General features: G+C 37.3%; 1 protein-coding gene and 1 non-coding gene across 2 annotated transcripts in view; one reads left to right on the top strand and one right to left on the bottom strand.

Annotated features, from left to right (window-relative positions):
• The window catches only part of LOC126252533 (cytosolic carboxypeptidase Nna1), a 666,898-nt gene extending 642,571 nt beyond the window's left edge, over positions 1 to 24,327 (bottom strand). Inside the window, 1 exon segment of the mRNA XM_049953428.1 lies at positions 24,267 to 24,327. Within this exon segment, the coding sequence (XP_049809385.1) occupies positions 24,267 to 24,327 (61 nt within the window).
• Positions 17,635 to 17,708, top strand: Trnat-ugu (transfer RNA threonine (anticodon UGU)). Its single transcript has one exon. It is a non-coding gene; the product is annotated as a tRNA-Thr (tRNA).
• Positions 24,328 to 24,750: the final 423 nt, after the last annotated feature.

The raw sequence follows: 24,750 nt of genomic DNA, 5'->3' as shown, positions 1-24,750 counted from the left end.
TGGGTATTGATTCTCCACAGCGTGCTTCTCTGCCGAGCACTGCTCCTTCTCCGCATTCATCTAATTCGAGTGGCCAATCTTTCCGGGGCTTCACTCCTCACAGCCCTCGCAGTCGAACTGCCAACCACTCGGATTCTACCATTGTGTTACCATCTTCGTGTGACTGCTCTTTGTCACGCCGTTCAATCCACGCTGGCTCCTCGTTGCCTTCGGTCACGCTCCCTCGTCTGTCAGCTGATCGCCCGAGGTTGTCTCCTGCGCAGTCCAGTGCACCTGCCACCCCCCTCTTAGCAGATGCTTCCCCCTGCCATGGCTTTCCCACATCTCCCTGCCTCCCTAACATTGCTCGTAAAGGTGCCATCCAAGAATTCACAACACATGTGCACCCTGATGACATACATAAACTATCTGTTGTCGTAGATGGCGATACGGTGTGTGTGGTACTCGCGTGTGACAATACTGAGGGAGGAAGTGCAGAATCTCCTGTGGTGCGCCGCTTTAAATTGAGCAGAAGTGCTGCGTGTGGCAATTTGCGTGCCTTTGTTAGGCCTTCTGGCAAGGTGATTCTCCGCATGCCTGCTGACGAAGTGCTACACCTCCGCTCCAGGACAGTACGTTGTCTTCAGCCGCCGGCGTCGCTTGCTGTGCTGACTTCGCCGTCGACGTACCGGGTTTCACCCCCCGGTCTCCTACCAGTCGACCGCTTCCGCCTGACGCAGAAGAACTGTGCGTTACCTTCCTAACCTCTCACCCCCCTCCCCCCCCCCCATTCACAGGGACGTACTGCATACTGAGCGGGGGGGGGGGGGGGGGGGCTATTTGGCGTAGAGCGCCATAAATATCGATATTTGTTCTGTGCGCAAGTGTGCTATCTTTGAGGAGAGGGCTTTGGGGGCAGGATGTTGGACGCTAATGGCAGTTAGCCTCTGGACTTGTATCTGTGTAGACGCTAAGTGTGAATAAATCTGTATAAGAGAGAATTCTAGTTGTTTACCTACAACTATACGATATCCCCTCACACTCAATACTCAGCAAACAAAAAGAACGAATACACAAAGGCATGTGAGCCATATCGGTGCAAAACTGTACAAGGCATTGCCAGTCAACATAAGGCAGTTAGAAGATGGTAACAAATTTAAAACAGAATTTAAAAAATTTCTAGTAAAACAATGTTTTTATTCTGTAAATGACTATGTAGGTCAATAAATTTTTTCTGATGATATTTATAAAGGCAAAATGGAAAATACTCTATCTGTACCTAATCATTCATTACCTAATCATTCATTACATTTTCATACTTAAAGGACAGCTGTTGTGTGTTGTAAATATGTACTTAAGCAGTGTTGTGTATATAAGGTCTTGCCGTTTAGGGAGCCTTATGAAAAACAGACTATGCATTTAAAATAACAAGCAGGGATGGATATAGGCTATATTAATATCATTGTATTATTATTAACTTCATTGTATTATTTTGTTTTGTACTTTTTTACGTATATATTGTTTGTGTCCCATTTCTTTGAAATGGCTTACATGTACCCTTGACAACATCCATACAATATTTATTGTCAACGACTGGATAAATAAAATAAATAAAACTTCATCAGAAAAGATGAGGCTGCTGCACAGACTTAGCAAATGGGACAGTGGCAAATCCAAAGAGTTCAAGGTATACTACAAAAATTACAAAAACACATGCAGGAGAGTTATCAAATGGGCTAAAAAAGCTCATAATGATAAAACAATTAGGTGCCCTTCCAACAAATGTAAGACCATCTGGGGTATAGTAAATGAACAGACTGGTAGAAAGTTAAGGATAGAGGATAAAATCACACTAAATATAGAAGGACAAAAGACTGAAAATGCACATAAAATTGCCAATAAATTCAACAGATATTTTTCAGAAATTTCCACAAATCTAACCAACTCTTCAAATACTGTTCACTCTCCTCCCACAAATCTCCTGACTAACTCTCCAAACACTGCACACTCTTGTCTCAAAAATAATACTCCTCTGAACTCCTTTTTTCTATCTCCTACAACACCATATGAAATTGAAGATATTATTAAAAAAAGAGTCAAAAGATTTATTCTGCAGGACATGATTTGATACCCTGCTTCTTACTTCATAAGTGTTCAAATTAAATCAGTGGACCCCTGTCAAATATCATAAATATCTCACTTCTAGAGGGAACATTTCCAAACCAGCTAAAACTTGCTAAAATTATACCTCTCTACAAGAATGGAGAGAAAACGGACATGACAAACTATAGGCCAATTGCTATACTATCTGCCTTCTCAAAAATATTTGAATACTGTATGTTAACTAGATTAGAAATACTTTTCAATTCTAACAACATAATCACATCTTCCCAATATGGATTTCGGAAAAATAGGACCACCACACATGCTTTGTATTCATTTCTAGAAAAGTGCTCAAGTTTCGTTGACCATAAACAACCTGCTGTCGGTATATTTCTTGATCAGTCCAAGGCCTTTGACATAGTCGACCACGAGCTGCTGCTTATGAAACTCCATAAGAATGGGATTAGAGGTGTAGCCCACAATTGGTTCCATAGCTACCTTAGTCAAAGAAAGCAATATGTAGAAATAAGAAAATTGGAGACATTCAGGCACTGCAGGTCAGATATACTACATACAACAAATGGTGTCCCTCAGGGATCTGTCCTTGGCCCTGTTCTTTTCATATTGTTCATAAATGATCTCCCTGAACACATACCAAATGCCAGTTCCTTTCTGTCTGCGGATGACTCAAATATCCTGATAACCAGTAGAGGTGACAAATTGCAAGATGCATTTAATGAAACTACTTGTCATTTATAATCGTGGTTTGAAGCAAATAGACTACTCATAAATACTCAAAAAACTGTAAGTATGAACTTCTGTACTAGACAAAATCTAACCCCCTTCAATGCAGTTATAGTTATCGGCAAAGATGACATTATGAACTGGTATGACACCAAATTTCTTGGACTTACCATTAGTAACACATTAAATTGGAAACTACATATTGAGGCATTGTCACAAAAGCTTAGTAAAACCTGCTATCTATTACGATCATTAAAAGACACAGCCAGTGTAGATACCTTGAAGCTGGTGTTTCATGCCCTGTTTGAGTCTGTCTTGAGCTATGGCCTAATCTTCTGGGGAAAGAGCTCTAATTCTCTCACAGTTTTCAAGTTACAAAAACAAGTAGTAAGAATAATGAAATGTAAAAAAAGAACTGAACACTGTAAACCACTATTTCAACAGCTAAAAATCCTGCCACTGCCATGCCTCTATATATTGGAACTAGCTTGTTTTACAGTACAGCACTTGGACACTCTCGACAGAAATGCAGACCACCACACACATGACACCAGAAACAAAACACAGTTACACATTATAGCCCACAACACAAAATTATATGCGAATGGGTTTAAATGTATGGGCATTAAAATATACAACCACCTCCCAACAGACATAAAAACAAGCAAAAACCCAAAAATAATGAGAATTAAATTAAAGGAATTGCTACTAAATCATTGTTTCTATTCTGTACATAAATTTCTTGAAACAAAATTTTAATTACTTGAAATAAGCTGTTTATTTAGTTGTAGATGTTTCTACTTAGTAAGATAATTTAATTATTGTATCTTATCTATATTCTGTCTGTATCTCATATATGCATTCTGCTATGTGAACTATGTACCACAATTACTTGTTATAACCTTTATATTCACTTGTAGATATTTCTACTTAGTAAGATAATTTAATTATTGTTTATTACTCATAATCTGTCTGTATCTCTTATATGTATTCTGCTATGTGCAGCATGCATGACCGTCATCTCTCATGACACACCACCTTTTTATATTTTGTCTATGTATCCTATATGTATTCTGCTATGTGAGTTATGTGCCACTACTGTCATCTCTCGTCATATACCATCTTAACATAATTAATTAAATTGACTTGTCCTATATCATGATGTGCTTTGCTGTACAAATTGTAAGATCTACAGGACCAATAATAAATCAAATCAAATCAAATCAATGGCTCTATAAGATGTGTGATTACCTACGTTACACAATATTTGTGCTGCTAAAGTATAATGAATAAGCAGTTTATTTGCTTTAAGGTCATTACCTCAGGAGATAATTCTGTAAGACAACAGGGACAAAAACATAAAAAATAATCTAACATATTTGTTTTCAGGAGTACAGAATGAGAGATATTTCAAACAGAAAAATATTCTGAATTGAGCTTATTGATTAATTTATCAACCTATTGATTCCATTTTAACTTCAGGTGGACACAAAGAAAATTTACATATAGTGTTTCACTTAGTGTGTCACAATGAATGTCTGCTTCACAGCCAGCAGATCATTTTGTTTGCTTGAAACTGTGTCACAATGAATGTCTGCTTCACAGCCAGCAGATCATTTTGTTTGCTTGAAACTGTATAAAATAAATCTTTGTGAGACTCAGACTTAACCCTTTATTAGGCAAAGTTGCTCTCAAGCAACATTATATTTGCCAATTGTTTAGAAAAATGTTGAGAGTTTGGTCCTTGGAAGATCAGTGGTACTTGCAAGCAACGTTTAAGCTCTGATACACAATGATATTCTGTTGTCTTTAATGAAAATTTTCTGAATAGTGTACATGCTTAGCAGGCACTGTGCAAGGTTATGCGTGCATCAGTTACCAGTGTGTCTGTTTCTTTCAATTTTGTGACAATGCATTTTCCTTGTGCAAGCAAATGGCTTATAAAGGAAAGAGAAAGTCTTGAAGGTGAACACATTACTCCACTCCATTTTGGCTTCATGCTGCAACAGTGGTTCAATGTTCCAAAAATAGACAACAGTCCATATAAGCAAGTGTTTTGTTAATAATGCTATGTTTCACATCTGAAGATGCAGGCACCATGCATAACACATCATTATTAATGAAAAACTTGTAACAGACATTCTTTTCTATTTCTGGAATCTTGAAGGTGAATTGTTATACAAATGTGTTGGTGAATTCTTACTTGGGACATTGCAAATGGGCATATCTTTTCTGGGAAGAGGAAGACTGACTTTTACTACTGGATGGACAGCAAGTCCAGAAGAAGAAGAAAACAGAAGCTCTTGTGCCAGTGCATGACGTACAGTATGAGAGTTTTGGTCACTGGCCAGAGTATGGGCCAAAAGGAAAGACATTGGCATTGTCCTCAGGGGTATTCGACTGTAAAATACGGAAACTGCAATATTGGACTGTGCTTTGAAATAAAAAGCAATTGTTTTAAGACACTTCACATGAAATAGTATAAAATTCAACCATTTTTCAGCCACAGGAACAACACCGTAGTATTTATAGTGCAGTGCCAATTGCTTTTGTCAGCACTGGTACATGAAGGCAACATACCAAGTTTTGAAAAGAAATGCATTTAAAATTGTTAACTTGACCATATACATCTAATTTAATATTTTTTTCTTCACAACATTTCTTTGTGTGGCAGATAAAGGCTTAAACTACTTACTGCGAACCATGGGTGAGCCTGTTCAGCTATCATCTGAGGCATGTCTAATACCACTGAGTGTGAACCAAACACTAGTTTGCTTTTGTCATCAATAACAATTACAGTTTTAAACCATTCTTTAAAATTACAGGAAGATCATTTCTGCCTGTTAAGAACAGGAGTGGGTCCAGCACTGATCCTTAAGGGAGACAACATATTTTATTCTCCCATACTGATATTGGTATTATGTCTTATGTCATAATGTGTCAATGGGTTCCATTAACGCCAAACTGATATGCAGTCAACAAGTTCTGTTCAGAAAAAGCAAGTCATTATTCTACCAGAGGTCATTTAAAAAGATTGGAGGAGTGAAATGAGTCAGTAATTAGGCATGTTTGCTTAAAATGGGAGTACTCCATCATATTTATGGCCATCAGGAAGTGTGCAGTGAGTTACTGATTAGTTAGTAAGATAAATTAATGGCAGTGCAACCAAATCAGCACAAGATATTTATAGTCTGCTAGAAACAATATCATAATCAACAGAATTACAACTTTTTATTGAGCTGATACATTCTGTAGTCTCCTTGAGGATTTTTTTTAAGAAATGTTTGTTGATGTATGCAGTGTGTGTCAAAGTAAATCTAATGCATCTGTTTTATTTTGTGTATTGTTGGGTTCATTGTTTGCTGGCACTGTGCGAAACACTCACTGAATTTGCTGGTCAGAACTGTTTTCTGGAAAGTCATTTTCGTTTGGATTACTACATTTGTTTATTTCAGGTTTAATAATTCTTTTTCTTTTTATATTGGAGTGTGTTATTTTTTTAACACAGTGCAGGTATTTTACTTTTTTAACAATATCCTTGACGATTTTATGGTGCTGATCATAATACAGTTTCAGCTCTTGACTTACATTAAGTGGAGCTCTCTCTATCTAGCACTAGAGTTATCCATCCCTCACCGTTCTCCCACTAAATTTTTTAATAACCTTGTTTCTTTTAGGGGAAACAAAGACTGAAATTGTGCTCTTTCCAAATTGTGCCAAGACATGTCCCTAAACACAGTGACCAAGTCTTTTTTGTATCATTTTGTGATACAAGACCTTCCTTCTACACTCTGAATACAACTGATGTACATATTATAGTTGATCATAGGGGGCACATAGACCATTAACTATTATTTGTACATATAACTCACTGAAGGAAGATGGGTGTAAAACAATTTGTAAACAACTCGTATGGCATTTTACTGTGGAAAATAATCCAAACCTGGTCACTTAACAGCTCTAGGTGTCCTGGATCAGTAATACTGGCTTAAATTCAACATTGAAGCCTTTACAAACAATTACTCACCTGTTAATCCTGCATAATGTTACTAAAACTGTCTCTAGCTAACTTTAAAAGGTTAAAGTATTTACTGCTGGTAAATTGTCAAACGATCTTTTGTGTTTCTTGGTCAACTTTGTGATCCAGCATTTAAAGAGCTGATAAGCACAATATTCACTAACCTGGATGACCAGGAACTTTACCTAATTTTTTGCACAAAGCCCTTCTCCCTTTCCTTACTGGTTCTGCAGTAGTGTGATATTAGCTTGCATCCAGCAAGATGCATCTATTCAATTTCAGTGATTCCCATGTGATGTCCTAATAAGCTCAACACATCTGTTACCTTCCATTTGCCTTTTCAGTTTCTTGCATAGGTATTGGAAGTTCACCTCTTTTTATTAATGAGGCTTCTAGTGTTCAGTTTGTAGAGTTTTGTTTCATTAATTATTTTTTCAATTGCAACTAAATTTATTTTGCACATCTGTCTTTCAGACGCTTTTACACTATACTGGGAACACATTAAAAATCACTGGCATAAGGTGGATAGTGCTTTGAGCAGACTGGATGCATCTGGTAATTAGCTGTGAAAATAGCCACCTACCAGAAGTGTTCACATGGAAAGCATTATGGTGCTTGTGTACACTCTTCTCTCCAGAACAATTTTCTAAATTCTACATAATCATTTTCCAGAAAACAGTTCACCGATGGTTTATCATACTGCTCAAAGAGTAAGACAATCTTTACACAGGTTTAAGGCAAATTGTCTGCAATTTGTCTGATACAGAATGAAATTTTCACTCCGTAGTAGAGTGATGATATGAAACTTCTTTGCAGGTTAAAATTATGTGTCAGATTGAGACTCGAACTTGGGACCTTTGCCTTTCGCAGACAAGTGTCCTGCCAACTGAGCTATTCAAGCATGACTCATGCCCCATCCTCAAAGGTTCAATTCTGCCAGTATCTCGTCTCCTACCTAGCACTCCTGGAAGAAAGGATAATGTGAAGACATGGCTTAGCCGCAGCTTGGGGGATGTTTCCGGAATGAAATTTTCACTCTGTAGTGGAGTGTACACTGAAATAAAACTTCCTGGCAGTTTAAAACTATGTGCTAGACCGAATTCGAGTCTCAGTCCAGCAAATGGTAACTAAAGTTAATAGAGTCTAGTTTTTATGCTCAGAAACAGACAAAAATACAGAGACAGCAATATTTTAAGCAAAGGCAATGCAGTCAGATACACAGAGAATGAATAATTGTAGTATGACAACCCTGGGGTTGCCGATGGCAGTGATAGTCTGGAACAGGGAAGTTGATGTGAAGAAATGTGAATGGTGCCGACTTTTAACAATAAGCACATCAGCACTTACGGTCCAGCACTAACTTATCATACTTTTAATATAGCTAGTCTATTGAAGGCTCATAGGACACAAGGTATTCTAAAATTATCCTTACAATCTTGATCAAGCTTATTTCAGACATGGGGATAGGTAAAAAGATGTGGTTTGTGGCACTATGTTCGTATTCACCTAAACTGATTTTCTGTTTTGTTTTATTTTTTGTTTTTTCTTTTTCAGGTTAGTTATTGATGAAAATGGTCACCTCCAGCTCATAGCACAGTCTGTGTAATGGTTGACAGAGGGCAAATCTGATACCCAGATGCAACAGATCTTCTGGACACCTTACAGATGCACACTATTATCACATCCAACCATCTGACAGTGGTACATGAGGAATCCAGAAGTGCCATGAGGAGAAGAGGACGAGTTCCGGGCATCTGAGCATGAGTGATACAAATGTAGAACAGTTGCAACAGGAATTTATCTGGGGCCCAACCAAATCAATACGTCAAATGTCTCAACAGTTGCAGTAACCACCAACCATGGTGTACAGGGTGCTCCACAAGAGGCACAAGCTTCATGCCCACAAAGTGCAGCTGCTGCATGTGCTTCAATCTGGTGATAGGCCAAAGCACAGTGCTTTGCAATTGAGATTCTAAGTCACATTGATGGTGACCCAGACTGTCTGAAAAATGTGATATTCATGAATGAAGCTTGCTTTCATGTGTCCCAGAAGGTAAACAGACACAATATGAGCATCCATTGCTCTGAGAACCCCTACTTTAACATGGGAACAGTGCTCAATAGTCCAGAGGTAAAGCTATGGTGTGATCTGCTTCATGACTGTGTTGGGGAATTGATTTTTTTTTTTTTTTTTTTTTTTTTTTTTTTTTTTTTTTTTTTTTTTTTTTTTTTTCCCAAAGGGTTATCTGAATATGTTGGAACAGTTTGCACTTCCACACATTGAGGAACTTCACCTCAATATAATGCTACAGCAGGACAGTGCCCCTCCTCACTCGACCTCCACCATTAGGAAGGCTTTGGACATTATATTTCAAGGTTGCTGGATTAGCAGAGGAGGTCGTATTTCCTGGTCCCCGAAGCATCCAGACATAACCTCATCAGGCTGTTTACTTTGGGACTTAAAGAAAGCTGCTGTCTACCAGACCATACTGAGGGATGTGCATGAACTGTGAGCTCACATCAAAGCAACAATTTCACATATTAATGAGGATACAACAGGCAGGACATGAGAAGAACTGGGATTCCTATCCCCGATGTTATTTAGTCTGTACACTGAGCAAGCAGTAAAGGAACCCAAAGAAAAACCTGGGGTAGAAATTAAAGTTTAGGGAGAAGAAATAAAAGCTCTGAGGTTTGCTGATGACATTGTAATCCTGTCAGAGACAGTAAAGGACTTGGAAGAGCAGTTAAATGGAACAGACAGTGTCTTGGAAGGAGGATATAAGATGACCATCAATAAAAGCATGACAAGGATAATGGAATACAATCAAATTATATCAGACAGTTCTGAAGGAATTAGATTAGGAAATGAGACACTCAAAGTAGTTGATGAGTTTTGCTATTTGGGCAGTAAAATAACTGGTGATGGCCAACATAGAGAGGATATAAAATGTAAACTGGCAATAGCAAGAAAAGTGTTTCTGAAGAAGAAAAATTTGTTAACATAGAATATAGATTTAAGTGGTAGGAAGTCTTTTGTAAAGGCATTTGTCTGCAGTGTAGCCACATATGTAAGTGAAACGTGGATGAGAAACAGTTTAGACAAGTAGAGAGTAGAGGCTTTTGAAGTGTGGTGCTACAGAAGAATGCTGAATGAATAGAAATAATGAGAAAAGAAATTTGTGGCACAACCTGACAAGAAGAAGGGATCAGTTGATAGTACACATGCTGAGTCATTAAGGGATCTCGAATTTAGTACTAGAGTGAGGTGTGTGTGGGAAGGGGGGGGGGGGGGGAGAGACAGTTAAAAATCATACAGGGAGACCAAGAGATGAATACAGTAAGCAGATTCAGAAGGATGTAGGTTGTAGCAGTTATTTGGAGGTGAAGAGGCTTGCACAGGCTAGAGTAGCACAGCAAGCAGCATCACACCAGTCATTGGACCAATGGTCAAAACAACACCATACTAATTTATGCAGATTACCAATTAATAATAAGATGATTGCATATGCAACCTGAGGTGCCACCCCATAATGTCAATATTAATTCTTGAACAAAAATGTTTGATGACCACTGATTAATGCCAACATGGAATTGTTTCTACCACCAAAGCATTCATTGAAACCCACAGACAAATGAAATGTAGCCTAGTAACAAATCTATAACTACAGAAGGTACTCAGAATAAAAGTCCAATAGGTGCAGAAAGAAATCTACCAAAACTACTCCCAGAAAAAGCACAAAATTTGTGTCACAAATTTCTTTTCTCATCAGTTTTACATATGCTGGTGGTCCTCTTGGTGTTATTTAAAAAAAAATATTGCTCAGAAGTCAGTGGTAATGCAGACTGAAAACTATTTGGTGCTTTTTGGGGGAGAAAATGACATTTACATAAGAACAGGACCATGGCAGTAGGAAATCTTTTATTTATTTATTTATTTATTTTTAAACCTTTGTGATTTGTAATGTACCAATGCAACAGATCATAGTGAACGCAAATGATATGATCTTCCTTGATGGCCCTGTGTAACCACAGAAATTACAGAATTTGAGTTACCTGGAAAGAATCTGTAGAAAATATAAAAATGTAACATTTATAGATGCAGTTGGCCTAAACTGGGAACACCATTAAACACATTGCCTCCATATGAACTGTAGAGGCAAGAAATAGATAATGCTAAATATAGTTCACCGTCAGCCATGTCGTCCTCAGTCATCTGAGATCCCTTAAATAATAAAATACATAGCTGTTCCACTGAAAATGGAAGTCTGATTTGAACCATTAATGGTCACAAGTTAAACCAGTTACAAGGCAAATTAAACTTAATAAACTGGAATAAATTAATCCTGCAGGATATGAAGCAAACAAGTCTGCAGCCAAATTGTTAAAGATTCTAATGAAATCTGTTCTTCATATCACTAGGATCATTGCAAGCAGAGCATCCTATTAAACCCAAAAGACTATGCAGCTAGTATAAAAATGGTAACAAATTCAACCAAATGTGCTCAGCAAAAGGGCATTATAAATCAGAAATCCAGTTACTTAAATGTAAAGTAAATGGTGAACACATTCTTAATGCACAAAACAAATGTAAGCTTGGATGGGAGGTCAATAAAACAGAAATAAACTCTGAAATGAAAGCCAGTGCTTTTCTGAAGCAACCAGATGTATTACACACACTTTTTGGCAAACCCTTCTCAGACATCAAGTTAGAGAAAGATTTGAGCAAAGCTAAAGCACTACTGTCAACTATTGGTAATAATACAAACAATCAACAAAGCACCAGCAGAAAATTACTCATCCATCTCATTTACCCAGTAAAAGCAAAGATAATCAAGTACTGTATGCAACAAAAGATTGTCCAGGATGTTCAATGCAATAAATAACTCTTTTCGGCACAATAGGGATTCAAGCCTGGCAACTCTACTGTTAAAGCAGCTGAAAGCATTACGGTGAAAGTATATAACAATTATTTATGCCACACTACTTGATGTAAGTATAGCCTTTGAGACACTCTCATTTGAAATACTGACTAAAAAGTTATATTAGTATGGAAAAAGAGAGAATGCTCTTGACTTTATGCAGTCCTACCTCAGTGACAGGCAGCAGCTTATGTGTTCAGAGAATCAAAACTCAGATTGTCTACCAGCCTTAGCAGAAGTATCTCATGGCTCAGTTCTTCAACAATATTTTATTTATTATATATATAAATGATCTGCCCTTAGTATTGCCTTGTGAAACTGTGCTCTATGTAGATAGTGCTACACTAGTTGTACAGGAGAGAACCTGGATGGTCTACAGCTTAATGTAGCAACAACAAAAGACATATGCAGCACATGATTTAAGACAAATTATACAAAAACTGAAGAATATTGTTCTATTGAAATGCACTGAAACAGGACAATACCTCAGCAAAACTTCTTAGTTTTCATATTGACTAAAGACTTGCATAACATACTCATACATACAAACTATGTAACAGACTCTCTCAGGTAGTGTCTATTGCACAAATTGAGAAGTTGCATCAGCAAAATGTTCTTATTATATGTATACTTTACCTTCTTCCATTCACATCTGACATATAAAATTCTATCACAGAAAAATTCCAGTGATGCAAAAATAATATTTAAATGGTAGAAAAAGGATGTTACATGCACCATCAGAATCTTGTAGAAATTACTTTAAGGAATTTAATATGATGACAGTACCAAGTATAAATATTTGCAGTAGCCTGATCTATTTTAAGGAAAATATAAATCTATTTAATCTAATAAGCTCAGTACATCAGCATAACACAATAAACTTACATACAACTGCCATGCCATTTACCATTTAGCAAAGATTCATGACCATTATAAACATCTTGGCATCGTGCTTTTTTAAGATAGTCCTAAAAACTGGTCATACAGTGCATGTGAATAAATTTCAAAGTAAAACTGAAAAATGAATTAAAAGTTAAGAATATCACACAGTGAAAGACTGTCATGAAAGTATACTTTATTATGATAAGCTATTTACAATAACAAAATGCAGTACTGTGCAATACACAAAGTTAAATATATCAATATATAAAATCAGATGTAATGTTTAATCTATAGTGTGCAAACATAATGTATTATGTAACTGTATTAACTGATTATTGTAAATATGTTTATGTAATGTGTAAAGTCTAATGTAGAAGTGGAAAATATATAATCTGTAAAATTTGACAACAGCAATTAAACAGAAAATCCTCAAAGGTGAATAAATCTATTCTATTGTATTTTATTCTAAACTGCTGCCTGCACTCCTACTTTGAAACTTTCATTACATAACATCCATTTAATATGAATTATATCTAACAAAAATACCTTCTCGGTATTATTAACATTTTCAGCCTCACCCTGCATTTTTATGTTCTGTATTGTTAGGCTGCTAATAAACTTGTTGGGATGAGTGTATGCTTCTGTGTGCTATTAAGTAAGCACTGAAGCTATTAGAGTTAGCTAGACTGAAGCTATCACATTTGTAGCACTTCCTGGGTTTTATCACTGATTTGGGAGGCTTTATGACCTAGCCCTAATGTTACTACCGCAAACTGAAGCTCACAATTCTGCTAATTCCTCTTGTGCTTTAGCCAAATACACTCAAATTTTCACAATTGCAGGAAACAAAACTACAATTTTACAAGGCAGGATGTTATGACTACTTTGTAAGTTATTGTTAATGAACATATCTAAGTAATAATAATACGAAACATAAAATAAAGGTATTTTTGTTATTTCCAATTGTTACTCAATCTCAATAATAATAATATGTAACATATACACTCCTGGAAATTGAAATAAGAACACCGTGAATTCATTGTCCCAGGAAGGGGAAACTTTATTGACACATTCCTGGGGTCAGATACATCACATGATCACACTGACAGAACCACAGGCACATAGACACAGGCAACAGAGCATGCACAATGTCGGCACTAGTACAGTGTATATCCACCTTTCGCAGCAATGCAGGCTGCTATTCTCCCATGGAGACGATCGTAGAGATGCTGGATGTAGTCCTGTGGAACGGCTTGCCATGCCATTTCCACCTGGCACCTCAGTTGGACCAGCGTTCGTGCTGGACGTGCAGACCGCGTGAGACGACGCTTCATCCAGTCCCAAACATGCTCAATGGGGGACAGATCCGGAGATCTTGCTGGCCAGGGTAGTTGACTTACACCTTCTAGAGCACATTGGGTGGCACGGGATACATGCGGACGTGCATTGTCCTGTTGGAACAGCAAGTTCCCTTGCCGGTCTAGGAATGGTAGAACGATGGGTTCGATGACGGTTTGGATGTACCGTGCACTATTCAGTGTCCCCTTGACGATCACCAGTGGTGTACGGCCAGTGTAGGAGATCGCTCCCCACACCATGATGCCGGGTGTTGGCCCTGTGTGCCTCGGTCGTATGCAGTCCTGATTGTGGCGCTCACCTGCACGGCACCAAACATGCATACGACCATCATTGGCACCAAGGCAGAAGCGACTCTCGTCGCTGAAGACGACACGTCTCCATTCGTCCCTCCATTCACGCCTGTCGCGACACCACTGGAGGCGGGCTGCACGATGTTGGGGCGTGAGCGGAAGACGGCCTAACGGTGTGCGGGACCGTAGCCAGCTTCATGGAGACAGTTGCGAATGGTCCTCGCCGATACCCCAGGAGCAACAGTGTCCCTAATTTGCTGGGAAGTGGCGGTGCGGTCCCCTATGGCACTGCGTAGGAACCTACGGTCTTGGCGTGCATCCGTGCGTCGCTGCGGTCCGGTCCCAGGTCGACGGGCACGTGCACCTTCCGCCGACCACTGGTGACAACATCGATGTACTGTGGAGACCTCACGCCCCACGTGTTGAGCAATTCGGCGGTACGTCCACCCGGCCTCCTGCATGCCCACTATACGCCCTCGCTCAAAGTCCGGCAACTGCACATACGATTCACGTCCACGCTGTCGCGGCATGCTACCAGTGTTAAAGACTGCGATGGAGCTCCGTATGCCACGGCAAACTGGCTGACACTGACGGCGGCGGTGCACAAATGCTGCGCAGCTAGCGCCATTCGACGGCCAACACCGCGGTTCCTGGTGTGTCCGCTGTGCCGTGCGTGTGATCATTGCTTGTATAGCCCTCTCGCAGTGTCCGGAGCAAGTATGGTGGGTCTGACACACCAGTGTCAATGTGTTCTTTTTTCCAATTCCAGGAGTGTAGATATACACTCTTCATTCAAATAATTAAAATAATTTCCTATTTCATATTTTATTCTCCTTAACAATTGCTTCTATACCACAGAGAAATATTTGAACAGAAATCATTATTCTAATTTATATTCAAGTAGTCCTGTATGATAAACAAGGAATTGTAAAGGTGAATAAAATAGAAATTATTTTAATTATTTGAATGAATAGTGTATATTTGAAAGTTACGGGACCTAAAGGTCATAGTAGTTTCTATTTACAGAGTATCAGCTACAACTGAAGCTTTTCTCACCAAATTTCAGAGCCTGCTTAAAACCTCAATAATTAAAAAAGGAAAAACATTTTAATATCTGATGACTTTAATATGAATACCATAGCTGACAGTAATGACACATAAACAGCACTGACATAATAAATAACTTTAGCTTCAATGTATACTTCATGCAAGCCACTACAGTAAATATACAGTCAGCGACCTGCACTGATAATATTTTAACACATTTAGTGTTTGAAGATATTTACAAATTTTGCTTAGATTTAGGAATCTCCGACCCCTTCTGGATTATCCACTGAACTAGTAAGAATAAACAGCATGATTTCAAGTTATGGAAGCAGTATAAAAGGAATTCTGATGAAAACAATTCAGTAAAGTGATACTGAATGGCCTTTTGACTGCTGTATTTCAAGCAGTAGTAACTTTGAGAATTTTCAAGTAGCTTTCTTGAGATGTTTAATGAATGTTTTCCAGTTAAAAACACGTGTGAACAAATGACTGGTAAACGTAAGTGGATGACACAAGGTATGCAAATTTCTAGTGTCAGGAAGTGAAATATGATAAAACTGCCATTTTACTGAGTATGTTAGATATTATAATTTTTTTAAAAAAAAGGTGTGAAGACAGCCACAAAAATGCCAAACTATAAGTTGATTTTACAACCTAAAAGTAAGACAAAGACTGTATTGTCTGCTGCCAAATCACAATTCAGCATTGGAGTTAGTAGCCTTGAAATATCTATGATTAATGTAGGTGATTGCCTTGCTGTAAACCCAACTCCAATATCAAAGTATTTAAATAGATTCCTCAAAAATATGGCTAGGTCAGATGTTGACATAGTAGGGTACCAGAGTGAAGTAAATCCCGTTGGACACCATCCAGATGCTGAGTATGTAACAGATTTTCAAAAACATTCAATAAAGGACATGGAAAATGTTATATCATCAAATAGTAATAATTCTGTTGGGTGGAATGGGATACATGCTGAATTTGGAACAAAGCAGGTGGATTCCTTCAAGCTGTTCCATTTTCTCTTCCTCCATCCCCAAACTATTATTGTTATTATTATTATTATTTTATTATTATTTTATTACTACTGTTATTAATTTTATGTGTATGTGTAAATTCTGAGACATCTTCAATTTTGTCATTAATATAACATGTGCACAGAACCTAAAAATCTCAAATACTGACTCAGGGCTTATCCAACTTCATTATCTATTACATTCCTTTTGTTATCAGGAATAGAATGAGACAGTTAGTTCACCTAAAAACTGTACTAATTCCTAAAATCTATAATTTTGAATTTCATTATCATTGTTCATGTGTAAGCATATACCTCATTACTGACTTCCTGATAAATAAGATGAAAAACTTATAGAAAAAATAAAGTATTAAGCAGCTAATGATGAAAATATGTTAGCGAGTCTTGCACTCATTTAATTCCAGAGTAATTAATGCCCATAGTTAAAACATTGTTGTTGTTGTGTTCTTCAGCCCAGAGACTGGTTTGATGCAGCTCTCCATGCTATCTATCCTGTGCAAGCTTCATCAATTCCAAGTACCTACTGCAACCTACATCCTTCTGAATCTGCTTAGTGTATTCATCTCTTGGTCTCCCTCTACGATTTTTACTCTCCGCGTTGCCCTCCAATACTAAATTGATGATCCCTTGATGCCTCAGAATATGTCCTATCAACCGATCCATTCTTCTAGTCAAGTTGTGCCACAAATTTCTCTTCTCCCCAATTCTATTCAGTACCTCCTCATTATTTAGGTGATATACCCATCTAATCTTCAGCAGTCTTCTGTAGCACCACATTTCAAAAGCTGCTATTCTCTAAACTATTTATCGTCCATGTTTCACTTCCAAACAGGATAGAGCGTCTGCCATGTAAGCAGGAGACCCCGGGTTCGAGTCCCGGTCAGGGCACACATTTTCAGCTGTCCACATCGAGGTATAACAACAACACCTGTCGGCAGCTGAGGTTGTCAGTTAGTCATCATTTATTCCAGGGAAAAGCTGCACGGTCATCAACAGTAACTGTTCTTTCGAGAACTAGTTACTGTCTTCATATATATATAGTTAAAGGCTACCCAGCCACTGATCTTCATCTGTGCAAATGTGCACAGGTTGCCCAAACTCTTACGGGAATCGCCAAAGCGTGCGCGAGTAATGAGTGGGTGGGCCAATGTCTATAAGGTACAATACATATGTAGAATTGTGGACAGTTGGGAATGTGAGTCTCACGGGAAGCGTGCAGGAGATAAGTCCCTGCAGTCGCGCTATTCATCTGCGTCCTCGGTGGCTCAGATGGACAGAGCGTCTGCCATGTAAGCAGGAGGTCCTGGGTTCGAGTCCCAGTCGGGGCACACATTTTTAGCTGTCCACATCGAGGTATAACAACAACACCTGTCGGCAGCTGAGATTGTCAGTTAGTCATCATTTATTCCAGGGAAAAGCTGCACGGTCATCAACAGTAACTGTTCTTTCGAGAACAAGTTACTGTCTTCATATATATCAAAGTCTTTAGTTCTTCTCCATGGATTTTAATTCCCATTCCAAATTTTCTTTTGTTTCCTTTACTGCTTGCTCAATATACAGATTGAATAACATCAGCGATACGCTACAACCCTGTCTCACTTCCCAACCACTGCTTCTCTTTCATTCCCCTCAACTTCTATAACTGCCATCTGGTGTCTGTACAAATTGCAAATATCCTTTTACTCCCTGTATCTCATCCCTACTACCTTCAGAATTTGAAAGAGAGTATTCCAGTCAACATTGTCAAAAGCTTTCTCTAAGTCTACAAATGATAGAAATGTAGGCTTGCCTTTCCTTGACCTACCTCCTAAGATAAGTCATAGATTCAGTATTGCTTCATTTCTACGGAATTCAAACTGAACCTTTCTGAGGTTGGCTTCTACCAGTTTTTCCATTCGTCTGTAAAGAATTCGTGTTAGTACTGTGCAGCCATGACTTATTAAACTGATAGTTCAGTAATTTTCATACCTGCTTTCTTTGGGGTTGGAATTATTATATTCTTCTTGAAGTCTGAAGGTATTTTGCCTGTCTCATACATCTTGCTCACCAGATGGAAGAGTTTGTCATGGCTGGCTCTCCCAATGCTATCAGTAGTTCTAATGGAATGTTGTCTACTCGTGTGGCCTTGTTTTGACTTAGGTCTTTCAGTGCTCTGTCAAACTCTTCGTGCAGTATCATATCTCCCATTTCATCTTCATCTACACCTTCTTCCATTTCCATAATATTGCCCTGAAGTACATTACACTTGTATACATCCTCTATATGTTTTTCCACCTTTATGCTTTCCCTTCTTTGCTTAGAACTGGTTTTCCATCTGAGCTCTTGATATTCATACAGGTGGTTCTCTTTTCTCCAAAGGTCTCTTTAATTTTCCTGTAGGCAGTATCTACCTTACCCCTAGTGATATATGCCTCTACACCCTTACATTTGTGCACTAGCCATCCCCACCGACCCATTTTGCACTTCCTGTTGATCTCATTTTTGAGACGTTACTGAAATATAATTCCATATCTAGCCAAACTATGCAGCATAATTCAACATAAATTATTACTGTATCTGAAAGTCCACGTTAAAATGAATCTCCTCAACTACTCATAAACATAAATCAAAGAGACAACATCAGTTTTAATTACTGTCAATTTACATTGAAAGCCATTTTTGTTCAGATGAAATTCAGTTTGCAATGAGTCATGAAATGAGCCAGATCTGTGTCCAAAAATACAGAATAATATACTGCATATGATACAGTACAAATTACAAGTCAGAAATGTGGCACAAGCTATCTACGAAAGTCATTCAATAATTAAAGAGACAAATTAGTCTGGGGAAAAAACTGTTAGTAGGTCAAGTTCAGTACTTTTTTCGGCTTTTAGTTGGCATCACTGGGATGACCCCTGATCAGCTGATGTATCAACATTATTTTGTTTATAATATCAAAAATATATTTCAAGATGGTGAGTCTGCTTGAAACATCCATTTTAGTTGAACAGTGTTCTGTTATTCATTTTTTACTTGCTGAAGGCGAGAAACCAGTGAATGTATACTGTATAATGTCTAAAGTTTATGGTGAGGGTTGTATGAATCATGCAAATTTTTACAAGTGGATGGAGCAGTTCAAAAATGGCTGCGACTCAGTGACTGACGAACACCATTCTGGCTGACCAGTTGCAGTTTCAGCTCCCTCACTTGAAACTCAAATTGATGACATTATTCGTGCCAACTGCCATGTGACTGTGGAAATGATAGTTGATGAGGTTCAAGTTAGTACTGGTACAGTTCATAACATCATCTGTAACATGCTGAAGTACCGCAAAACTTGTGCAAGATGGGTCCTAACAGAGTTGATGTGGCTATACAAGGAAACAAGGTTGAGAGTGTGCACATAGCTAAAGGAATGTTATGAAAGAGAAGGTGAGCACTTCCTCAACAAAATTTTAGCTTGTGATAAAACTTGGGTTCACAATTATGAACCAGAATCAAAAAGACAAAGCATGGAGTGGAAGCACACCACCTCACCTGTCAAGAAAAAATTCAAAACCCGAGCATCAGCGTGAAAAGTCATGTTGAGGGTGTTTTGGGATGCTGAAGGTTCAGTTTTTTGTAATTATCTTGAAGAGCAGCATACAATGATCACCCAATACTACTCGGATTTGCTTTGAAACAAGATGAAGCCAGTCATGAGATAGAGACATCATGGACCTCAGAGGAGAGGTGTGATTCTCCAGCGAGACAATGCACATCCTCATATTGCTCAAGTAACCCATGAAACCATCAACAAAATGGGCTGAAAAGTACTACCTCATCCCCCTTACAGTCCCAATTTAGCACCTAGTGATTTCCATTTGTTTGGTGCAATGAAGGAGGCATTACACGGGAAGAGGTTCCAGACAACGAGGATGTGAAAAAGTTTGTGGGAAATTGGTTCAAACATCAAGATAAAGTGTTCTTTGTGGCTGGAATAAAAAAGCTTGTAGCCTATTGGAACAAGTGCATAAATGTTTAAGGGGATTATGTTGAAAAGTAGAAAAAGTATTGTTTTTTTAAAATAAACGGTTTTTTCTCCAGACCAAATTGTCTCTGTAATTGTTGAATGACCCTCGTAAATTTCATGTCTGGAAGTTAATTCAGTCACTCAGTCATTATTTCCTAATGACTGACTATTAACACAAGTTATTCCCATGGACTATGTCAAACTTCAATAATGATTATCACTCACAACAGAGCTAGGCTAAGAAAAGTGTTACTTACTGTGCATATCACTCTCTTGCTAATATTGACTATTAAATTTGAGAGACAGTGACTGTGCTAATTATTTGTTCACCAAACTTGAATTTTTATGAATATTTGCATTAGTATTAGGTTATTGCACTTGAACAATCATATTATAGAAAACAAACTGACTGTAGTGTGTGGCTATTTGTTTTATCTGTCAAATAATTAAAGTAAAGGAGACACAAACTGGTGATAAACAGTAGCTCATTCAGTGTTAAAATTCTAGTAAAGTGTTTGAACTGCAAATTTCTGGTGTAGCCTTCATTATTAGTAATATATTGGCTCCCCATCAACTTTTCAGCCAATTTTGACAGAGGCGCTGCTACTGAAAGCAAATTTGTACAGGAAATGGAAAGGCTATAAAGTGATTAAAGCACTGTACCACATAATAGCACATTCTTTAACACAAATTATCAACCAATCTTTCGAACAAGGATGTTTTCCTGATATGTTGAAGCATGCTGAAATCACATCTCTGCTCAAGAATGGGTCAAGTGGAGATTTGGGAAACCATCACCCTATTTCTATTCTTCCAGCCCTGTCAAAAGTGCTAGAGAAAGTAAGCGCAAACCAGATACAAAATTTTATTGTAAAAAATGATACATTATGAGTAACCAATTTGGATTCCAGCAAGGAAAAATCACTCTGGATGCACTGGATAATTTTAGTGAGAAGATATGAAAGCATTGGCTCAGAGGAGTAAAGTTACAGGCCTTTGACTCTGCAAACCATGCCTTGCTTATCTACAAATTACATAAATGTGGGATTAAGGGCAATGCTCTGAAATGGCTTACACCATACCTGCAAAACAGAAAACAAAGGGTAATTATCATAGGAATTGCAAAGAATTATTATTCTAAATGGAGTACAGGGTTGCAAGGTATGACTTAAGTTCCATTTTATGGCCAGTCCTGTTCCTATTCTACATATATGACTTATCCATAAATATAAATTCCCCATCAGTTCTGAATACAAATGATACTTCGGTTTTAACTGAAGATTACAACGCAGAAAAAATTCTGAGTTGTATCATGAGCGAACTTCATATCCTAAAACCAGTTCCAGCCAAATAGGTTGAAACTGAATATTGAAAAAAGCCATAAGGTACCTTTAAAAACCAAGCATTCCAAATGAATGGTACTTAAAATACAACTTAACAATTAACTTATGAAAGAAGGTGATGTGATCAAATTCCTTAGACTAAATGAGGACACAAACTTAAGCTGGAATACAAATATTGACCTCCCATAAAATTAATTAAGCAGTTTTATTGACATGAGTACATGAAAAATAACACATCATTGTTATTTTGAGTTCGTTATTAGGTATGGCACAATTTTCTGGGATGTTCAAATAGTATGTCACAAATATAGAAACTGCAGAAGAAAATTGTCAGATATATGTGTACTGCACAGCAAAGAGAATTTTGTCAGCCATAATTTTGCAAACTACAAAGTGGAACCGTTCCCTCCATATACATTAATGAAATTGTAATCTTCCTTCACAGCAGCCAAAAATTATTTGAAGCCAATCATTTTAACCATACATACAATACGAGAAATAAAAAGAATTTTATGCTACCCACACATAAACTGAAATTATATGCATGGACTTGACAGTATATGAGGATGACAATATATAATAAATTAATGGGTAGGATATATTTAATATCAAGCCAGAGATTCTAAAAAATAAGGCTACAGCAGATTCTGTGGAGAAATGGTAGAATAATCATAAAGGATGAAATGATAACCTGAGCAGCAGGGAGGGGGGTGCTTAGTATTAAGATTTATTAATAATATATATGTAACAAATTATATTACTGTTATGATGCTGTTACTAAGATTGGTTGTTCAACGTTTATTGTGAAGTTTTAGCACAATTTTGACATGTCTCCTGTACCTAAATAAAATTATTTACATTATGTACATTATAAGACTATTAAACCACAATTAACAATTCATAGACAACTTTAATCTACATTTGAAAATACATCTAGTATCTGTCAGACATATTATTTCTCTGGGCAGATTATCACAAGAGTTTTATAGCTGTATATTTCACTTCTTTCTGTGCCAAAATTAGATTCAGTAGAGAGAAATGCATATAATTTCTGCTTCTAGTACTATATTGGTAAACACCTCTATCACTCTCAAACTACAATGGATTGTTCATAACAAAGTCCACGTGCTTTTGTAAAAAAGAACAGTTTTCTCTTTACCTATCATAGTTCTAAGATGTGCCTAAATTACAACACATGTAACTGAGGTAATTCTTGGATTAGACAACACAGAGACCATTTAAGACATTAAACAATGGAAACAACTTGCAGTCATAAAATAAAGTCAATCATACAACAGAAATTCATAATAAATTAAATGAGCCAGAAACATGGGTTCATCAGAATTACCTTCACAGTGTTCTTATGTCAGAAGCATTACTGACAACAACTGACAGTTTGGTTCCCCTCTGAATTTATTTTTTATGAAAGTACCTTCATTTCACATGCAATCTGACTATAAATCTGTTTCAAAGCCCTTTCTTATTGACAAACAATTCAGATAAATGGATTATATCACAATAAAATTTACATTATATGCTAATATGAAACCATTTTCCGAGAGAAGAAAATGCATCCACTTACTGAAGCTGCATGTATATAACAGACTAACAGTACATAACTTTGTTTGAAAGTTTTGTGTAAATAACTATAGTATTCCCAATTATGGGTGCAAGATCTATATTTACAAATATGAATGATTTAAAAAATGCTAACTGCTGCATTGATTTAGGCACATTTAGGAGCACAAATGGCAACTCAATGACCCCCACCCCCCAATAAAAAAATATTAACTTAGCATTAAGACACAAAACTTAACTATTACCTCTCATTGCTCTTGTAAATACAATCAAATATTGATAGAGCTTGTGTCTTGTACATATTACAGTGGTTGATTTCGCATTATGCTGTCCAAACATCCTAAGTCACAACTAGATAGGAGAAACATTAACATTAAACTCAAACTTGGTTTTTGGCTTGAGATTAAAAGTGAATAACAGTTTTTTCATTGCTTTAAACACAAAGATGTCCATTAACATTAAAACAGCACATACAAACTTTTACACAATACCTCTGGGTTAATAAATTTTCTGTAATTAAAGTATGAATTTTAAAAGCATTTCTGTATTTTGGTTATCATAAAATATTAAGTAAAACTATATTCTTAGCAGTCAGTACATGAAAAGGTAGGGTAATCTGCCAAAAGGTAAGAAGGTAGAGTGGCATTAAACAGCATTTAAATTCACTGCATGCAAACTTATTTCTTTTGGGAAAATAATAAACTCAAGAGATAGTAGTCTGACAAGTAAAGTAACCAAAGATAGAGGAATATCACAAAATATTTATTGAACAGATACAAACTGAGTGATTAAGGAAAATGAACATCTCCCAGTCACTACTTCACAAGTTATTTAACTGCATTCTTACCACAGATCACAATTAAAAATAGTTTATTTTGTAATTTTAAAATAAACAAAAACATTCTCATTGTCCCTGATACATTTTGCTTTTCCAGCTACTGCAAAATGTGGAAGACAGCAGCAGTTTTACTCACCCTTTGAATAGATAGGGAACAGTGCTGCCTGCAGCTGTTTAACAAGAGCTCCTGAATCCATAGTCTGACAGTCTGAGAAGTAGCTGGGCCCGCCTGTGGGGCCCTCCGACTCCCCCACCTCACACTCACACTCATTTCCCCTCCCTGGTTGAAAAGTGTGACTCATTGTTGCTAGGGGAGTCGGGTTCTACACATCATTGCTCACAGTGCTGTGGCAACTGACCTGTGGCTGCATGCAGCTGCTTATGTAGAAAATAATGAAAGACTGCTTACAGTAAATGCAGTGCCATATGTATCCTCATCTTAAAGAGTAGTACTAGACTCAGGTACTACTCCATGCATAGTCTGAAGTAGAGATTTCAAACGAAAGAATAAGTTAAACAAAAAAGTGAATATAATAAAGAAATATTGTACTTCACTTTCAAATCATAAATAAACACGAGTGTCATTTTTCCATCATCATTTCAACAACCATCTCACAAAA

This window comes from Schistocerca nitens, chromosome 4 (genome assembly GCF_023898315.1).
Source record: "Schistocerca nitens isolate TAMUIC-IGC-003100 chromosome 4, iqSchNite1.1, whole genome shotgun sequence".
Taxonomy (NCBI): Eukaryota; Metazoa; Arthropoda; class Insecta; order Orthoptera; family Acrididae; genus Schistocerca; species Schistocerca nitens.
Note: the sequence above shows the minus strand (reverse complement) of the source record. Positions and strands in the feature narration are given on the sequence as shown.